Source organism: Momordica charantia (assembly GCF_013281855.1).
Source record: "Momordica charantia cultivar OHB3-1 chromosome 11 unlocalized genomic scaffold, Mcharantia_2.0 BLBB01000011.1, whole genome shotgun sequence".
NCBI lineage: Eukaryota > Viridiplantae > Streptophyta > Magnoliopsida > Cucurbitales > Cucurbitaceae > Momordica > Momordica charantia.
The window spans coordinates 11659764-11677316 of NW_028275159.1; the positions used below are offsets into that span (position 1 = coordinate 11659764).

At 34.6% G+C, this 17553-nt stretch overlaps 2 protein-coding genes across 2 annotated transcripts; one reads left to right on the forward strand and one right to left on the reverse strand.

The window, feature by feature from the left end:
• Positions 1-1240: 1240 nt before the first annotated feature.
• Positions 1241-2728, reverse strand: LOC148208119 (uncharacterized). The gene has a single exon (XM_088120111.1). The coding sequence runs from the start codon at positions 2726-2728 to the stop codon at positions 1241-1243; it is 1488 nt and encodes a 495-aa protein (XP_087976237.1).
• A 5949-nt stretch (positions 2729-8677) lies between these two features.
• EMB1644 (Small nuclear ribonucleoprotein family protein) lies at positions 8678-11746 on the forward strand. The gene is made up of 8 exons (XM_022287925.2): positions 8678-9014; positions 9181-9222; positions 9431-9472; positions 9786-9884; positions 10003-10080; positions 10537-10576; positions 10691-10855; positions 11417-11746. Exons 2-8 carry the CDS (start codon positions 9220-9222, stop codon positions 11437-11439), a joined length of 450 nt encoding a protein of 149 aa, XP_022143617.1. The 5' UTR covers positions 8678-9014; positions 9181-9219; the 3' UTR covers positions 11440-11746.
• The last annotated feature ends 5807 nt before the right edge of the window (positions 11747-17553 follow it).

A 17553-nucleotide genomic window follows, 5' to 3' on the forward strand; every position in this document is an offset into this window, starting at 1 on the left:
CTTCTAAAGTTGCCTCACACTCATCTGTCCACTCGAATGGCCCCTTCGTTCTTAACACTTTGAAGAAGGGGATGCACTTGTCGGTAGACCTAGAGATGAACCTGTTGAGGGCGGCAATTCTCCCATCAAGGTACTGTAGCTGCTTAAGGGTCCTCGGTGCTTGCATCTCGAGAACAGCCTTTATCTTCTCTGGGTTAGCCTCAATGCCACGATTATTAACCATGAACCCTAGGAACTTGCCAGATGAGACTCCAAAGGTGCACTTGGTAGGATTTAACTTCATTTGGTACTTTCGGAGTACCTCGAAGGTTTCAATCAGGTCAGCCAGGTGCGACCTGGACTGCCTGCTTTTGACAAGCATGTCATCCACATAGACTTCCATATTGCGTCTGATCTGGTTAGTGAACATTTTGTTCACCATCCTTTGATAAGTCGCCCCTACGTTCTTTAGACCGAAGGGCATGACCTTGTAGCAATACAGGTCTTTATCGGTTATGAAAGAGGTGTGGCCTTGATCTGGTTCATGCATTTTTATCTGGTTGTATCCAGAGTAGGCATCCATGAAGGTGAGTAGCTCGTGTCCGGCCGTAGCGTTCACGAGCTGGTCGATCCTCGGCAGTGGAAAACAATCTTTTGGGCATGTTTTGTTAGGATTGGTGAAGTCTATACACATTCTCCACTTTCCGTTAGACTTTTTTAACCAGGACAATATTAGAGAGCCACTTGGGATACATAATTTCCTTTATATATTCGACTTTTAGCAATTTTTTCACTTCCTCAACAATTACATCACTCCTCTCCCTATTTATAGGTCTTCTTTTTTGCTTACCAGGTCGGAATGATGGATTGATGTTGAGGCGATGAACCATGATCTTTGGATCTATGCCCGGGATGTCCTCATGAGACCATGTGAACACGTCTGAGTTCACCCTGAGGAAGGAGATGAGTTCTTCCCTGTCCACGGCCCCCAACTTAGTGCCTATGCTCACCTGTTTTTCTAGGCTAAGCAAAGGGACAAGCTCCAACTCTTCAGTGTGTGTCGCCACCTCTCGTTAGTTGGTTTTGGGCAGCTCGTCCTTGGAAGTCTGAGCTGCTGGACTTAGAAGATTTGACTGCTTTTCCAAAGCGCAAACTGCCGACCCTTTAAGTGCAGAGGTATAGCACTCTCGGGACGTTTTCTACTCTCCCGGATCATGCCGACTCCGTTGATTGTAGTGTACTTCCTAACTTGGTGCAGAGTCTATGGGATGGCCCGAAGTGAGTGGATAATAGGTCGCCCGAAAATGGCATTGTAGGCCGACCTGCCATCTATCACCACGAACTCGACCATCTGAGTGACTTGAGTGTCCCTTTGGCCGATAGTGATGGGAAGATCAATGCAACCCTCCAGGGTGACAGACTCTCCCGCAAATCCAACTAAGGGGGTTGGACTCTTCTTCAGCTGTGGTGCTAGGTAAGTAGTGAGGGATAGAATGTTGGCAGAAGCGCCCCCATCTACCAGCACCCTTCTGACCTGGATATGGACTATGAGTGGTGAGATCACCAGGGCATCGTTGTGGGACAAGTGCATCCCCTCCATATCAGAGTCGGAGAAAGAGATGGGGCAGGTCAGCTTGTGTTCCTGGATGACACAGACCTCACGCCTAGCCTCCCTAGCAAGCTCTTTCCTCTTATTCCTCGACTGGCCCCTACTAGGGCCGCCAAAAATGGTGTTGATGACCGCAGGCCGGTCATCCCTTCGAGGTTGCGTCCTTGAGCATTTCCTCTCTTCTTTCTTTTCTGCCGAGCTCGAGCCCGGCTTACCAACATACTTCTTGAAGTAGTCATATTGAATTAAGTCTTCAATCTGGCGCTTCAATTTCCAGCAGCTTGAGGTATCATGGTCGTGGTCGCGCTGGAAATGGCAGTACATGTCCTTGATGCGTTTCTCTGGGTCTCCTTTAAGCTTATCAAGTCGCTTGAGGAGCTTTTCGAAGTCGTTCTCCTCGATATTGGTAAGAATCTCGGAGATCGGAATGGTGGTTGGGGTATACCTCTCATAAGGCCCCCTTCGGTTGGAGTCCGAATCGGATCTTTTATAGTCAGATCGACCATGGGAAGACGATCCCTTGTCCTTAGATTTAGAACTAGACTTCCCCTTCTCTTGGTCGCCTGACTTCCTCTGGCCGGACCTCTTGTCTATCCGACCTAGCTTAGTTCTGAGCAGTTCTTGCCCGTCTATAACATTCTTGGCCTTCTGTAGGACCTCAACGAAGGTTGATGACGCCTTCTCACCTAGCTTGACTGTCAAAGTCTCGTCGGCCGGGCCAGTGAGGAAGTAGCACATGACTAAGTCGTCAGAGCAAAGTTGCTCCTCTTGGAAGCAGGTCACGTACTCTCTCAAAGTCTCGCCTTCTTTCTGTCGAATGGTGGCGAGGTGAGTGGCTGTCTTCTTGTCATAGTGCCGAGAAGAAAACTGGCTGATGAACTCTTTCCTCAGCTGACTATAGGTCGAAATTGACCTTGCTAGCAATCGTTGGTACCAGAGTTGAGCACTCCCCGTGAGAGCGATCTGAAAGGCTCGGCACTTTATGGCATCTGAGGCCGCTTGAAAGTCCATGATGCCCTTAAAGACTTCCACATAGTCCTTTGGGTCCTTAGACCCGTCATAGGGCTTCATGGCGAGCGTCTTGAACTTTGGAGAAATAAGGGCCTCCAAAATGTCCGAGGTGAACGGCGATTTGCCCATCTCGCCGTTATCAAAAGGACTTTCTTTCCTTTAGCACTTTGCCCTAAGTGCCTCGACCTGTTCGTCAAACTTATTTTTCATTAGGTCGACTCCTCCTTCGTTATGACGGCCTCCGACGTCAACGGAGTATACTTCGACTGGGCTTTGAGGTCGGAGTTTGAGTATTTTTTGAAGCACGATGGGGAGATCCCTGGGCCTCGTGAGGCCTTCCTCTTCTTGTCGATGAGGTGCTTCCTGAGATCATGATCTCTCAGGATATAGTCAACTCCCACATTATCAGCGATGGGCTCGTGATCGTCGTGATGGAGGGGTGGATGTTGATCTTCCCCTCCCTCGGGTAGGTCATCTCCGCCTGGAACTTTTGAATGAGATCCAATTCGGTTCGCCCGCGTCATCTCATTATACATCTCCTCCATGGTGCGCACTCGACTGTGCATGTCATCTAATTCCCGCTGGAGGATTGCAAGAACTTCAGGGTCCGCGGCTGGCGTGGCCCTTCAAGAGGTCTTTCTTGAGGTCCCACCTCGACCTCGGTTGGTCTTGCTGGGCCTCGGATGTGTCGGTGGTAGGACAGTATTGGCATTGCGGGTGGACCTCCGAGGTGGCTCCACCTCTTGCCCTGTCCTAGCATGTTCTTCAGTCATCTTGGCGTCAACTTCACGTTGAGCACCATTGTTCGCATTCTAGACCTGCCGTTCTGCGGTATTTGCAGAATCTGCTGGATGAACCATCTCGGAGAAAATATTTTCGTTGTTCGGACGACTTGTACTGTAATTCCCACAGACGGCGCCAAATGTTTATGCAAGGATTTGCACAACGTCTATCTAGCTCGAACCTGGTCCTTGCTCCGACTCGAAAAGCGAAGGGAAGACCTGCACAAGAGGGCAAAATCTCTGACGCTCAAGTCAGTAAGCAGCTCGGACTCAATATTAAGTTCGAGGAGAAATTCCCTACCTGATGGTGAAATAAGACCCTCTATTTATAGGTTTAGGTTCCGACAGGGGTTACGACAGGCGGTTACCTTGGTCGGATTTGAGGTCGGATGTGTCGAGTTTGAGCAGGTCGAACTCAGACACATTCTTAGAAATACCAAATCAACCTTTACTAAAAAGTGGCGGGCGCTTCATCTCGGAGAGCTCCGTAAACTTGCTCCTTTGATTCTTCGATCAGCGGCGAATCCTCGTTCTCCACGTAGCGAAGGATATTTTATCCCTAAACATAATCGAAAAACCGAATTCCAAGTGTAAAACTCTGATCCCAGTTAAACAAACCGGACAAAGATAAAAAAATTTCCAACATTGAATTTTCCAAAAATGATACCCAAAAGTTGTGTGAGGTGTTGAAATAAGAAAGGGAAGCCAGCGATGAAGAGGGAGTTATGGGAGAGGAGAATGAGGTTGCCGGATTTGGTGATGAAGAAGGCGAAGAAAGTTGTTGGGCTTGGTGGTGGCATTGGTTGAGCATTCTGTGAGATGTGGAGAAGAGATGTGAACAAGGGACGTCCTTTTTTTTTTTCCTTCTTTAAATTGTAGGGTTTAATTTTTACACTTTAAAATTTAGGGGTCTAATTTTTTCATTTATGAAAGTTTGAGGGTTTAATTTCTACGTTTGAAAGTTTAAGGGTTCAATTGTAACAACAATCATACTTCATGGTGGTTTTGCAATTTACCCTAAATTTAATATTATTTTGTAATAAAACAATAATTTTAAAAAATAAAATATGTTATATGATAATTTGAAAGCTTATCATATAATATAAAATTTTATGAAACAATTTATGTTATGAATGTTATTTTAATTTTTATTACATTGCCTTTAATAATTATTAATAATGGAAAAACAGAAGTTTTACAATTTTAATAGTTATTCCTTAGAAAAATAGTTATTAAAAGAAAGCATGAGTGTAAAAATATATATTGAAACTACTCATTTAAATGTATCCATAAATCATAAAATTGATCCACGATAAGAATGTGAAGGGTTGCAACGAATATTAAAAAATTGTAAATAATGCTTTCTTAAAATTAATTTTATAATTTATGACTTTGAAATTTCAAAATTTTAAAAATCTAACAGTTAAAGTCATTTTTAAATATAAAGTATAACAGTACATTAAAATTAATAATTTAAATATATTTATAGACTTGAAAAAAAATGTAAAAAATTAAAATACGAGAATATTTATTATAAAAAGTTTCTATCAATTTAATTCTAAATTTAATTATAAAAAGTCTAGAGGTACGACATATTTTTTTGGAGGTAAACCTTTAAGTTTTAGATAATACTTAAATGATCATATTTTTAATTTTTAATTTAAGGAAAGGTAAATTGAAGTCTTTAGGACCTTTCACTTAACTAGCATATTTACATCAAAATTAAATTAATATTTCTTTTTACATTTTTTAATATTTATAAAATTGAATTAGTAAATGAATTCAAATTTTTGTATTTAGGTAAAATAAAATGAGCAGTAATAAACCGAACCACTATCACCATCTCACCCATTCATTTATTTCATTCTAATAACTTATAAAACTTTTAAAATTTCATCATTAATTACAATAAAACAAAGTCATAGGTCTTATAATTAATTTTTAGAAATAAATGTATATATCTTTTTTATAATCAACTATATAATTCTATAATTCTTCACTCAAAATATTTATTTTTAAAATTCATAACTTTTCATTATAAAATAACTAATAAGTAAATTTTTTAAATAAATGTAATCATTTTAATATGGAATATTATTAAAAATAGATTTTTTCGATAAAAGTAGTTCTTAATTAAAAAAATGTACTAAATCATCGTTACAAACTCATACATCCCACATAAACTTTGGATTTTTAAATATTTATTTATTATTTATTTTTAATAAAGACGGTTAATACTTTTAATGAATAATAATTTAATTATTATTATTATTTTAGGTGCCAATTAGTATTGAGCTAAGTTCATCTTGACAAATGACTATAGCATTTGATATATGTTCAACGTTTTAAAAATTCAAATGATCATTAATATATGATTAAATGAAATTAAGTATCATGTGCAAGTATTGAAATACTAGTTGAAGGAAAAGTACAAATTCTATCCTCTGCATGAATAACGAATTTTTTTATATCTATAATTGGTTTTTATTTTAAGAAACAAATTTTATTTAAGAAAAAATATTGTTATAGATCTTTAGTTTCTTTTTAAGTTTGATTTTTTTCTTGGTGTTAAATTAAATAGAAATTAATTAAAAAAACAATTTATATTTCATTAAATTATTCTAAAAGTAATTGATTCAATAAAAATTATATATAATTCTTATAAAATAAGAAAATTTGGTTTATTATTTCAAGTTTCATCAAATCTATATTTAAACAGATAATTATTTATTTTTACTATACAAAATATTTTTTTTTTTACTATAGAAAAAATACTGTTCTAAGTCCTATTGAACTGATTTTATCGTATAAAGTTTGATTCATAAATATTGAGAGTTGTGTCTAATAGACATTTGAACTTTAAAAAAATATTTAATAGGTCTCCAAATTTTTAATTCTACATCGAATAGGTTTTCGAGTTCTCAATTTTATGAGTTCAACAATCTATTAGTTTAAGAACTTTATTATACATAATTTTTTTTAAAGTTCAAAAACCTGTTTTACTTCTTTTTTTTTTTTACAAGTTCAAAGACCTGTTAATTATACATCATATGGAAATTTTGGGGAGAAAATTTATAAATTAACCAATTTAGTATAAAAATATATAAACTAAATACATATCAATGCGCTTAAATTATTTTTATGTAATCTCCTAACATAAAGTTGTGGATCTACCATCTATAATGTAATATTTGAAATGTAATATTTGACACCAAAATTCTAGAGCATATTTACTTAATTTTATATAAAGCTCCTAAAAAGATTTCTAGATCCACCGTACAATTATAATTTCTTTAGGAGAATTAAAAAAAGTTAAAGCTATATATATATATATATCTATATCTATATCTATATTTATATCTATACTATATTAAAAAGATAGGAGCTAGGAAAAACATTTTTGGACACGTTTGCCCTTTACTAAATATTATTACAAATATTAAATTAATTATTAATTATTAATTATCCATACTATAAATGCATGGAATATAAAAGGTTAGAATGCAAAAAGTTTTCCAACAACATAAAATTAATTTTTTCTTTAATTAAAATTCATACTAGAATTTCAAGAGTTTTAGAATTTGAAAGGCTTTTGTAACGTTTTATCCTCTACTACTATAAAAATAGGCTTTCTTCTACATGTTTTTAACAAGTTTCAATACTTTTTTATTCTTAGTTACTTCAAACATCTCTCAAAGATGATTCAATCATGAAAATATCTCAAGATATTTGTGACATATTCATCAAGTTGCAAGGGAGGTATATGTTGAATGTACATATCTCGAATACTAGGTTTGTGACATTACCATTCCACAATTTTACAAAGTTGAATAATAGTATATGTCAAGCAATCTTCAAGAATGAACATATTTACTCTAAAAGATGAGTGTATAGTAAGTATTTGGATTTTTTTTTGTTACTATTGTTATTTTTCTAATTAGTGTGTTTTTTATTTGGAATGTTTTTTTTAGCAATTTTATTTAGTTTAGGATTTGGATTTTTCTTTTTGTTACTAATGTTTTTTTATTGTTCAGTGTACTTTTTTTTATTTGGAATGTTTCTTTTTTGAGCAATTTTATTTAGAATATTTGTTTAAAATATAGATAATTACAAGCGCATGTTCTTATTGTTGAAAAAAAAAACAATCATAGAAGTCAATACATAAAAAAAATTTTAATTAATAAATTAATTATAAACAATAATTTGTATAGAATCTTAAAAGGTGGAATATAAACTTTTGGTATTTTATTTTCTAATAATATAATTTGAAGAATTTTTCTTTAATAATTTTAATTATAATATAAAATTAAATCAATAAAATAATTTATATTTAGTTAAAAAATTCAACATATATAACAAAATGTCAGCTCTAAACAAATATTTAATAAACAAACAAAATATTAAAAAAATAAAATAAAGGACCCGTATTAGGGTGAAATAATTTAAAAATAAAAATATTAAAATACCTATTTACTTTTTTATTAATATATAATTTTTTCCTTTACTTTTAATTTATTTATTTACAAAATATGTCATTAACAATTAATTATAAATAGTACATTTTATTATTAGTAATGAGCTGTCAATAATAATAAATATATATAAAAATTAATCTTAATTATTTTTAAAAATAATTATACTTAAAATATTTTACGTGAAATTATATAAAATTTAAGTTACCTTATAATTAAAAAAAATTTTTACGTGCATTGCAAGTGGTAATACACTAGTATATATAAAAGAAGAGAATGATTAGGGTGGGGGAAGAGAACAGTAGTTTTCGTGACAATTCATGAAATTAAAACGTAAAATTTTCTCCTTCCTCATTCAAAGTGAAATTATAATTGTGTTTAAGATTGAGAACAATTTTTCCTCAATTTTACCACGAGGAACTTAATTTTTTCCGACAATCTTCACGCTATTTCTAAAAATAGCATGGGTGAGTCCTATGCTGACAGAATTTGTTCATCAACCCTTTACTAAAGGTTCTCATGCTCGCTGCGATAGATGTACGTTGGGTAAATTCGAACCCCTCACCTTTAGACAATATAGAATTAATATATAAACTATGTTTAAAATGTAACAAAACTAGTTGATGTCCAAGTAGTCATGCTGCAGGGATTTTTTCTTTTTATTTTTTTTCTCAGTATCATATAACCCAAAAATGCAAATATTTAGAACGGAAAAAGCAAAAAGCAAATATTTTAGAATTACCACTTTATTTTTAATATATATACAAGAATAATTACCACTTTCTTTCATTCACATTCGTCCAAAGCAAAGCCTTAGGTCCGCCGCCCTTCTCCGGCGACGAGTCACGATTCCTTTTCTACGCCGTCGCCGTCGCCACCCGTCGTCTTGTTTTTCTCTTGCGCCGCCGTTGGCCCAATAAAGCCCAAACCCAAAAACCGAACCGATCGATTCCATTTCAGATTAAAGATCGGTTTTTTTCAAAATTGGACATTGGTCCGGTTGTTTGTTCTTCGAAAACCCAAAACATTGTTGTAGTCTCGGGACATTAGATGTAGAAGAAAAGTTTGGTATTTAAACCTATTTTCAAAGATTTCCTGCGAGCGCTTTTGAAAGTCCTCAAAATCCACCATTCACTTCGGGATCGAGCGCTCCAGGGGCTGGTAATTCCGTTTCGCTCTTCACTTTCTTAATTTTCAGTTTAATCTTTCGTTGTACGAATCTGTTTGTTCGAATGTCGCCTTGGGGATGATCATCCGATAAATTCTTTTTAGGGTTTGTGCGCGATAAACTAATAGTTCTTTGTTTTTGTAATTTTGTTTTTAACAGGTTTTTTCTGCTTCTAGAATCTGCTCCGTGTCCTAGAAGATGGTATGTTCCCCTTGAAACATTCTTTTTTGTGCCCTTTTGTTTTGAACTCAGTTGCAAATTTTGCTGGCTGTGTCTGATGGTGGATGTGTTTATTCCTTAAATGTCTCGGATAATTTGAACTACTTCCTTCGAAGGCGTCATCATGGCTTGTTTGTTTTTGTCTTTGTTCTGTTTTTGGGTAAACTCTGATTGAAATTTCCCACTGCAGCTTCCCCTTTCGCTCCTAAAGACTGCTCAAGGGCATCCAATGGTAAGAGGCTCCTTCATTTCTTTTTTTCCATAAGTGTACCAGTAAAATTATGCGCGAGAATCACATTTGATTGTAGAGAAACTCATTGGATTTAAAATCCCAGATAGGTGGCCGTGATGTGATTTGAATTTGTTCTCCCAAGGTCCACTTACTTTTTTGTTTTTCCACATGAGTTGATGCCATTGTGCCAATTCTGGTGGTTCTTTGGGCTCATTTTGATTGAGATATTTGGGCTGCTATGTCAAGAACTTCTATAGTAAGAATTTGTTTTTAAAACTTATTTTAAGAATGTTTGGTTTCTGTTTTGCAACAGTTAGTGGAACTGAAAAACGGGGAGACTTACAATGGCCACTTGGTTAATTGTGATACATGGATGAACATTCATCTCCGGGAAGTCATCTGCACTTCTAAAGTAATGCATTCATTTTTTTAATTTTATGGATGAACTTTTCTCTTTTGCATTTACTTTTATTTATTTTTTTCTGGAGACTGAATTGATAATAAATAAATTTTCCAATTATCAAATGTAGGATGGTGACCGGTTTTGGCGAATGCCTGAATGTTATATCCGCGGTAATACAATCAAGTATTTGAGAGTTCCTGATGAGGTATTCATGGAAGTTGTTGCAATTATTGAAAGTCTTATTGTGACTTTTGATGCATTGGAGAATCAGTTACATTACATGCTTGTAGAAAGAAAACGCATGCCTTTAAATTTAGTTCTTCTTCAACTTCTATAACACGTTTACCACTTTGCCACATCTTATTTTGATTTCTAGTTACTATCATTTTTTTCTCTTCTTTTACTTATCCTTTTTACACCTCTGTAATCATCTTTTAACATATTAATATTATGTTATCATTCCTTATCCACCGGAAAAGAACTTGTTAGCATTGTTCTTTGTTTTTCTATTGATTGAAGTTATTGTTTGCTTCTTTTATTTGACCTATCCAATGTGGTAAATGCATACTAAATTTTTGTGTGAACCGTTGCAATACTGTTAGCTCCTCTCAGTACTCACACACGAAGCATTCTGTTTCACTATTATGTATTCTTTTTCCAGGTTATTGATAAAGTTCAGGAAGAAACCAAAAGCCGTGCAGGTATGCTGTTTACGAAATTTAGAAGACAGTGATTAATGTCATTTTTTGCCCTTGGTTTTGATAAGTTAGAGCTTTAGTGTCAAGGAAACTGATGGTTGGAGATTGAATGTTCAGATAGGAAACCACTGGGCATAGGGCGTGGTAGAGGAAGAGGCCGTGAAGATGGTCCTGGTGGAAGACCAGCCAAAGGAATGGGGCGAGGCTTTGATGATGGTTCTAAAGCTTCATCTGGAGGCCGTGGAAAGGGTGGCCCAGGTGGAAAACCCGGTGCCAACAGAGGTAAATTGAATTCAATCTATTATGGTTGATGAATAAATTTACTTGATTTTTATTATTAGGTATGACCTAGGCAGTGAAAGTCTATTATATTCGGTCCATATTGTTTTTTGTCTTTTGATTTTGAAAATTAAAATTAGATATACCCATGCCTTGTTTAATTTTTCATCTTTTAGAGACTTTGAGCCAAATTTCAAAAAACAAAATATAGGAGTTTTGAAAACTATAATTTAAAAAAAAATATCCGTGAGTGTCTAGGCCCAACCTTTTTTTTCTTTTTTCTTTTTTGGATAAGAAGCCGAAAGTTCTCTTATTTTTTCAATAGCCTTGATAACCACTAGGCCAATCCATGGCGGTTAATTTTTTATCTGGATTTCAAAATTGATTTTGAAAGAAAACAAAGAAAAATGTTTGCATTACTTTTAAAAAGAAGAAAACCAGAAACAAAAACGTTGTCATTAGATGAGGTGGAGAATTAAAAGGACTACCACTTCCTCCTTTGCTGATAAATATTTGCACAAAGAAGAATGCCATGTTAACCTGTGGTCTTTTTTTGATATATAGTTGGAGGGAGAGGCCGAGGATGAATGATCGAAGCAATGCATGAGATGGAGGAGTTCGATAAATATTAGAGGCAATTCTTCGCCTAACTAACTACTACGTATGCAATGCAAAGCCAATCCCAAGCGCTGCCAGGTTTTCTCGTCAGTGGCCTATGTAGTTTCCTTTTCCATTTCCATGCATCACTTTTCTTTTGGTTTGAAACTTTGGATTCTGAAGTGAATATTTATGCGATTTTTAGGCATTCCTCTGCCTTAGTTGTAGTTGTACACGAGATAGACTATCTAGTTTGTTGGTGTAAGTGAATGCAAATTGGTTCATAGCTTTGGGAAATTGGTATTATAGTCTTTAATTGTAGGTTGATGAACATGCCTAAAATATATTATGGCATACTAAAAGGAGCTGAAAACAACATTGAATATTGAATTTGAAATGAAAGATTAAGGGGCAGCAAAAGAAAATCTTAGGAATGGAGACTAAACGAGAAAAAATGAACTAACAATTCCAACATAACACGTTAAATAACAAACGCATGCAAAGTTCATCGGTAGCACATTTCAAAGTTGTCCATTGACCAATGTAAAAAAATGGACCAAAACCAAATGGAAATGGGAAATGTCCCGGTAAAACAAGTCATTGTTTGTCTCATTAGCAACATTTAAGAATGATGTGGAGCTCATGATAATCACTACTCCTTGTCCCTATTTGAGCTTTGTAGTAGCATAATTCTCAAAGTTTAATTCAATTATTTAAGAATCAGGATTGCCAGGAAAGGAGAAACAATGTTAATGGATAAATTTGGCAACAAGAAAGAAAGGAAATGGTTGATTTGATTGTAAGTTAAAAAGCAATTAATGTAAGAAGCACATTGGTAACCAAGTTTGAAGTTTCTTAAACAAAATCCAATTCCATTCTTATGCTCAACGCATTGTTGTTTGCAAGACGACAAGTCGCACGCTTTTGGGTCCATCACTCTCATGCATCTTCCTCCATTTCCCTCTATTCAAATATAGCATTCTTTTAATAAATATACTTCTAAATATCACACTTTCAAAAAATTTAAAGATTTTAAATACTATTTTTGGTTCATGTACGTTTACTTAATTTTTGTTCCTGTGCTATTAAATTGTCCGTTTTAGTCCTGTACTTTAAAATTTTGTTCATTTTAGTCATTGTGTTTTCAAAACGTCTATTTTGGTCTTTATATTTTTAGAAAGTGATCCCTTTTTGTCCCTATTTATAAAATTTTAACAAAAATTTTATACACAATATAAAGCCTTTAAGACAAACTTATGACTACATTTTAAAAAATTTAGTGAGTAACGTGATGAAATTGTAGTTAAAAGAAATGAGATATTAAATACATAGCACGTCTTGAGTTTTGTATTTACACGACGGTGAATTGATGTGTGAATTGGATGATATGGTTTAATACCAAGTAGAAATTAATAAAGATATTGGTGGATGTGAAGTGAACTCAATTGAAACTAAGCCTAATTCCCACCCAAAAACTATTTAGGAGTATGGATAAAAATTTTGAATTTGAAAATTGATTTAGATTCATGCCTGAGTTATAAATAAAAAATTTAATATCAAGAAGTAAAAGGAGCTCTTTTTTTATTTTTTCAAAAATTGAAATTATAGATGGGTTGAAAATTTATATAACTAAAATATATAAAAAAAGTCCTAAAATGATAGTTTGGGTGGCTTGGGTCTCAAGAAATTTCCTTGAGCTCTTGAGTTCAAGTCACATGAGATGCAACGTCTACCAAACAACGATTTGTATGTACAGATATGAGGACAATGTGCATGTCCCTATGGCATCTCGAACATAGTTCAATGGTTAAAGTACTTATATTCGATCAGAAGGTCATGAGTTGAGTTCGAATTTTTCCACCTTACATAGTGTAGATGTAAAAAACAATATCAATATTCATGATACTCCCAATCAAACTTACCTATTCGTTTTGGTTTGGTTTGTTTCTACCCATTTTTAATTTGAACAAATGGTTTAAATCCTACTATGATCCTTAGGGTTTTATATTTGTTCTGTTTTGATTAGTATATTTTCAGATGTATTTTATGTTTTTGTTCACAATCTTTAGGTAAGAAATTGTTTTAGTTAATTGTCCTCGATTTTCCATTTTGTAGGAACTTAGCGTGATATGTCTTTTCTTCATTTATCTTATAGGTGGATATCATTTGGACACATTATTTTAATTTTGAGTTACAAGATATCTTTAAAATTATTGACGTCAAATTAATGGTAAGGACTAGAATATATAAAGCAAAATTTTCTGTCTACAATATGAATTTGTCTTTCATAAATCATTTTTAATATTTTAGGACTCGATATCACTCTTAAATAAAGTTGATGTGTTGACAATTAATGAAGATAATATCTATAAATGACAGCTTGATAGAAATTTTCAAAGAAAAGCAAAATTTTACGTTCTAACTTTTTAATATATAATCTTTCAATTTAAAAAAAAATTTGAGTGGCGAAATTAAGAAGCAACTAAAACATTTGATCTATATCTTTAAAGTTAGATTTAATTTAAAATTTAAAATTTAAAATAGTTAAATGGATTTCTTTTTAATTGCTTTGTTTTAAGGTTTAGTTAGATTTTTTTAATGGTTTGTTAAAAAAAAAAATCTTCAACTACCAGGTTGGTATAAGGCGTTCTAAAAAAATGCGTTACAAGAAGAGATGACCTGCAATAGGTGACCCACGATTTGTCTGACATATGGAGACGACCTAGTGGTGGAGGATTTTTTGAAGTATTACTTTTGGCATAAGTTTGAAATTTATAATATTTTTTGTTGGATAATATATGCTGTATATAGCCAGTGAGAGAGTGAGACCTCTTGTTCAAGTCACGGAGTCAGTACTTAAGAGAACATCTATCTACCCTAAAGTCGAGAAAGAGTGAATTCCATCTTGTGTAGTTATCTTTCCAGCCCCCCACTCAGTCTTGTCCTCAAAATGGTAGGAATATTGAGTCGGCGACTCGGGCCAGTCTCACCTATAAAAATCAAAGGATGAGCCCTAACAGGCAGAAATCCATAACTCACTCAGAATTGAGATCGAGTTACATGGTCATAGCTAAAGATTAACTATTTTGCAGTCTCATACAAAGTCATTGTATGTAAGGGTGGCATCTAGTTCAATTTTAGCACATCATTTTCTTCTTCACTTCTCCTCTTCTTTCAGAAAAAATGTCTGAAGATGTTGGCAGTCCTTCGACCAATTTCATGGACATCAAACAAATTACCATCTTCGTCGCCTTCTCCTTCACCACCGCGACAGCGAACTAGACGATAGGAAGATATTCATGATCTTTCTGCATACCCTTCCACATTTTAGGGACCTTCTTATGATTATATGCGTTCTTTGGCCCCTTCTCCAAACGTCGTGACATGCGTCACATGACACGGAAAAAATCTCAACCATTGAGAGGATGATGTACGAGTTTGAGTGTAATCGACTAAAGGAGGAAAAAAGAGTTTTGGAAGAAGAGAAGCGCATCCTAGAGGAGAAGGTCGCTGCATACAGTTACGCTTTTGCCATGGTCGTGGCTGTGGCTTTGGCATGCTTCGACATTTCATCTTCTGCTCTTTGCCCGTTACTTTTCGTTGTTTTTTTTGTAGTTTCTGTAACCTGGACGGGCTTTTAATGAAAATGGACCCTTTCATTTTTTGTCAATCACTTGTCTCTTGTCATTTTCTTTCATCATAATCATTATTATTTCTTTTACTTTGTAAGGTCGAACAAATGAAAATTCATATAGGAAATTGGAAAGTCAAACAAAAACGAGTCGAACAAATGTAAAATGAACAAGTACATAATCATAATATAGATAGCCCCTAATTTGAGCATTCTTTCATTGAATAATGTTCAAATTACAAAGTTACTCATAATAGATTTTCAAATGTTTTGCGTTCCATGAATGTGTGAGTTGTTTTCCATTCAAATCAATTAACTGATATGTTCCTGCTCGAACAACTTCTTTAATCTTGTACGGATCTTTCCAGTCCGGTTCTAAAGCCTCTATCTTTTGTAAAACTTTCTTCATAACCAACTTCCCACTTTAAAACTAATGAAGCTTTACCCTTGAATTATAATATCGCTTCATCCGATTTTGATATTCTACATTTCGTAATTGAGAAGCGTTTCGTTGTTCTTCAAGTAGGTCCAAATTCATACATAAAACATTTGAATTTTGTTGCTCGTCGAGCAACCTTTCAGTCCATTCAGTAGGTAATCCGATCTTAACAGGGACCACATCTTCTGAACCAAAAGTCAGAGCATACAGAGTTTGATTTGTGGAGCCCCTAGGGACCAGAGGATAGTTGGTAATTCTTCCCCCAACGAGCTTTCAATTCCTCACGTCTTAACTTGAGCCCCAATTTCAGGATTTTATTGACTGCTTCAACTTGTCTGGTTGCCTGGGATGAGTAGGTGATGAACTCAAATGCTTAATTCCAAGGTATGAGCAAAAATCTTTGTATTTAGTATTATCGAATTGTTTGCCATTGTCAGTGATAATTGCATATGGAACTCCAAAGTGACACATTATATTCCGCCATACAAAATTCGTAATCTTCGCCTTTGCTACTATCTTTGGCCTGAAATTCTTTCGTGATTTGATTAACAATTAGTTGTGAATCACTTAAAATTAACAATTAAGTGACTTCCATGCTTTGAGCCATTCACAAGCCTGCCAAAAAAGCTTCATACTCTACCTCATTGTTTGAAGTTCGAGCATACTCAAAGCGATTTCCTTCCAGAGACTGTAACAATATTCCAGCCCCACATCCTTTTTCGTTTGAAGATCCATCAATGCATAAGGTACATTGCTGCTTTGAATCTCCCGCATTTAGCCAAGGTGTCAGTTTGACCACAAAATCTGTGACCGTTTGCATTTTTAACGAGACACACGATTCAAAACAGATGTTGTATTCGCTCAATTCTATTGCCCATTTCATTAATCTCTCATATGTTTTTGGCTTTTGAAACACCTCTTTGAGGGGGAAGTTCATCAGGATGATGATTTTATGGGCTTGGAATTACGATTGTAATCTCCGAGCAGACGTGACTAAAGCCAAGGCAAGCTATTTTATGTTCGGATATTGTGTCTCCGCATCTGTCATTGATCTACTAGTATAGTATACTAGGCTTTGATGACCATCACTGTTTTTGATTAAAACTGAATTGACTGCAGTGTCGGAAACTACCAAATAAAGAAGTAGATCATCACCGTCCTCTAGTTTTGATAATAGAGGAGTAGTTCCAAGGTATTTTTTCATTTGAAGAAACGCTCTTTCACATTCTTCTATCCATTCGAATTTAACGGTAAACATTTATCAGTAAATCGGGAAACAAAACGGTTTAAAGCTGCAACTATTCCATTAAGTCATTGAAGTTACTTTAGATTCTTCGGTGATTTCATTTCTAGGATTGCCTTGATTTTATCTGGATTCGCCTCAATCCCTCTTTGATTAACCATGAATTCTAGGAACTTTCCTGATGAGATCCCATTTAGTGGGATTGAGCTTCATTTTATAATGAGCAGAACTTTGAAAGCTTATGTGAGGTCTACAATTTGTTATTATGAAGTTTTCCTTTTAACAAGCATAACGTCAACATAATAATTCCATATTCTGACCTATTTACTTATTGAACATCATGTTGACTAACCGATGTTACGTTGCTCCAACATTTTTTAATCCAAAGGACATTACTTTATAACAGTAGAACCCTTGGTCAATTACAAAAGTTGTATGCTCCTAATCAGGCACATGCATCTTAATTTGATTGTAACCCGAATAAGCATTCATAAAGGTTAATAGTTCGTGCCCCACTATTGCATCTACTAATTGATCAATTCTTGGTAGTGGAAAGTTATCTTTTGGGCATGCGTTATTTAGATTTGTAATGTCAATGCACATACGCCAATTTCCATTACCTTTTTTGACCATTACTGCGTCAGAGAGCCACGCAGGGAATAAATTTCCTTGAAAAATTCAGCTTTCAAGAGTTTATTAACCTCTTCAGAAATTACAAGACTACGTGCAGCGTCCACAAGTTGGTGCTTTTTCTTGACCAGCTTATAGTCGAGATCTATATTTAACCTATG

Coding starts and splice junctions, on each gene's coding strand:
- LOC148208119 (XM_088120111.1), bottom strand. CDS start 2,728: ATGGGCAAATCGCCGTTCACCTCGGACATTTTGGAGGCCCTTATTTCT.
- EMB1644 (XM_022287925.2), top strand. Junction 10,081..10,536: donor ATTTGAGAGTTCCTGATGAG/GTATTCATGGAA, acceptor TTCTTTTTCCAG/GTTATTGATAAAGTTCAGGA. Junction 10,577..10,690: donor AGAAACCAAAAGCCGTGCAG/GTATGCTGTTTA, acceptor TTGAATGTTCAG/ATAGGAAACCACTGGGCATA.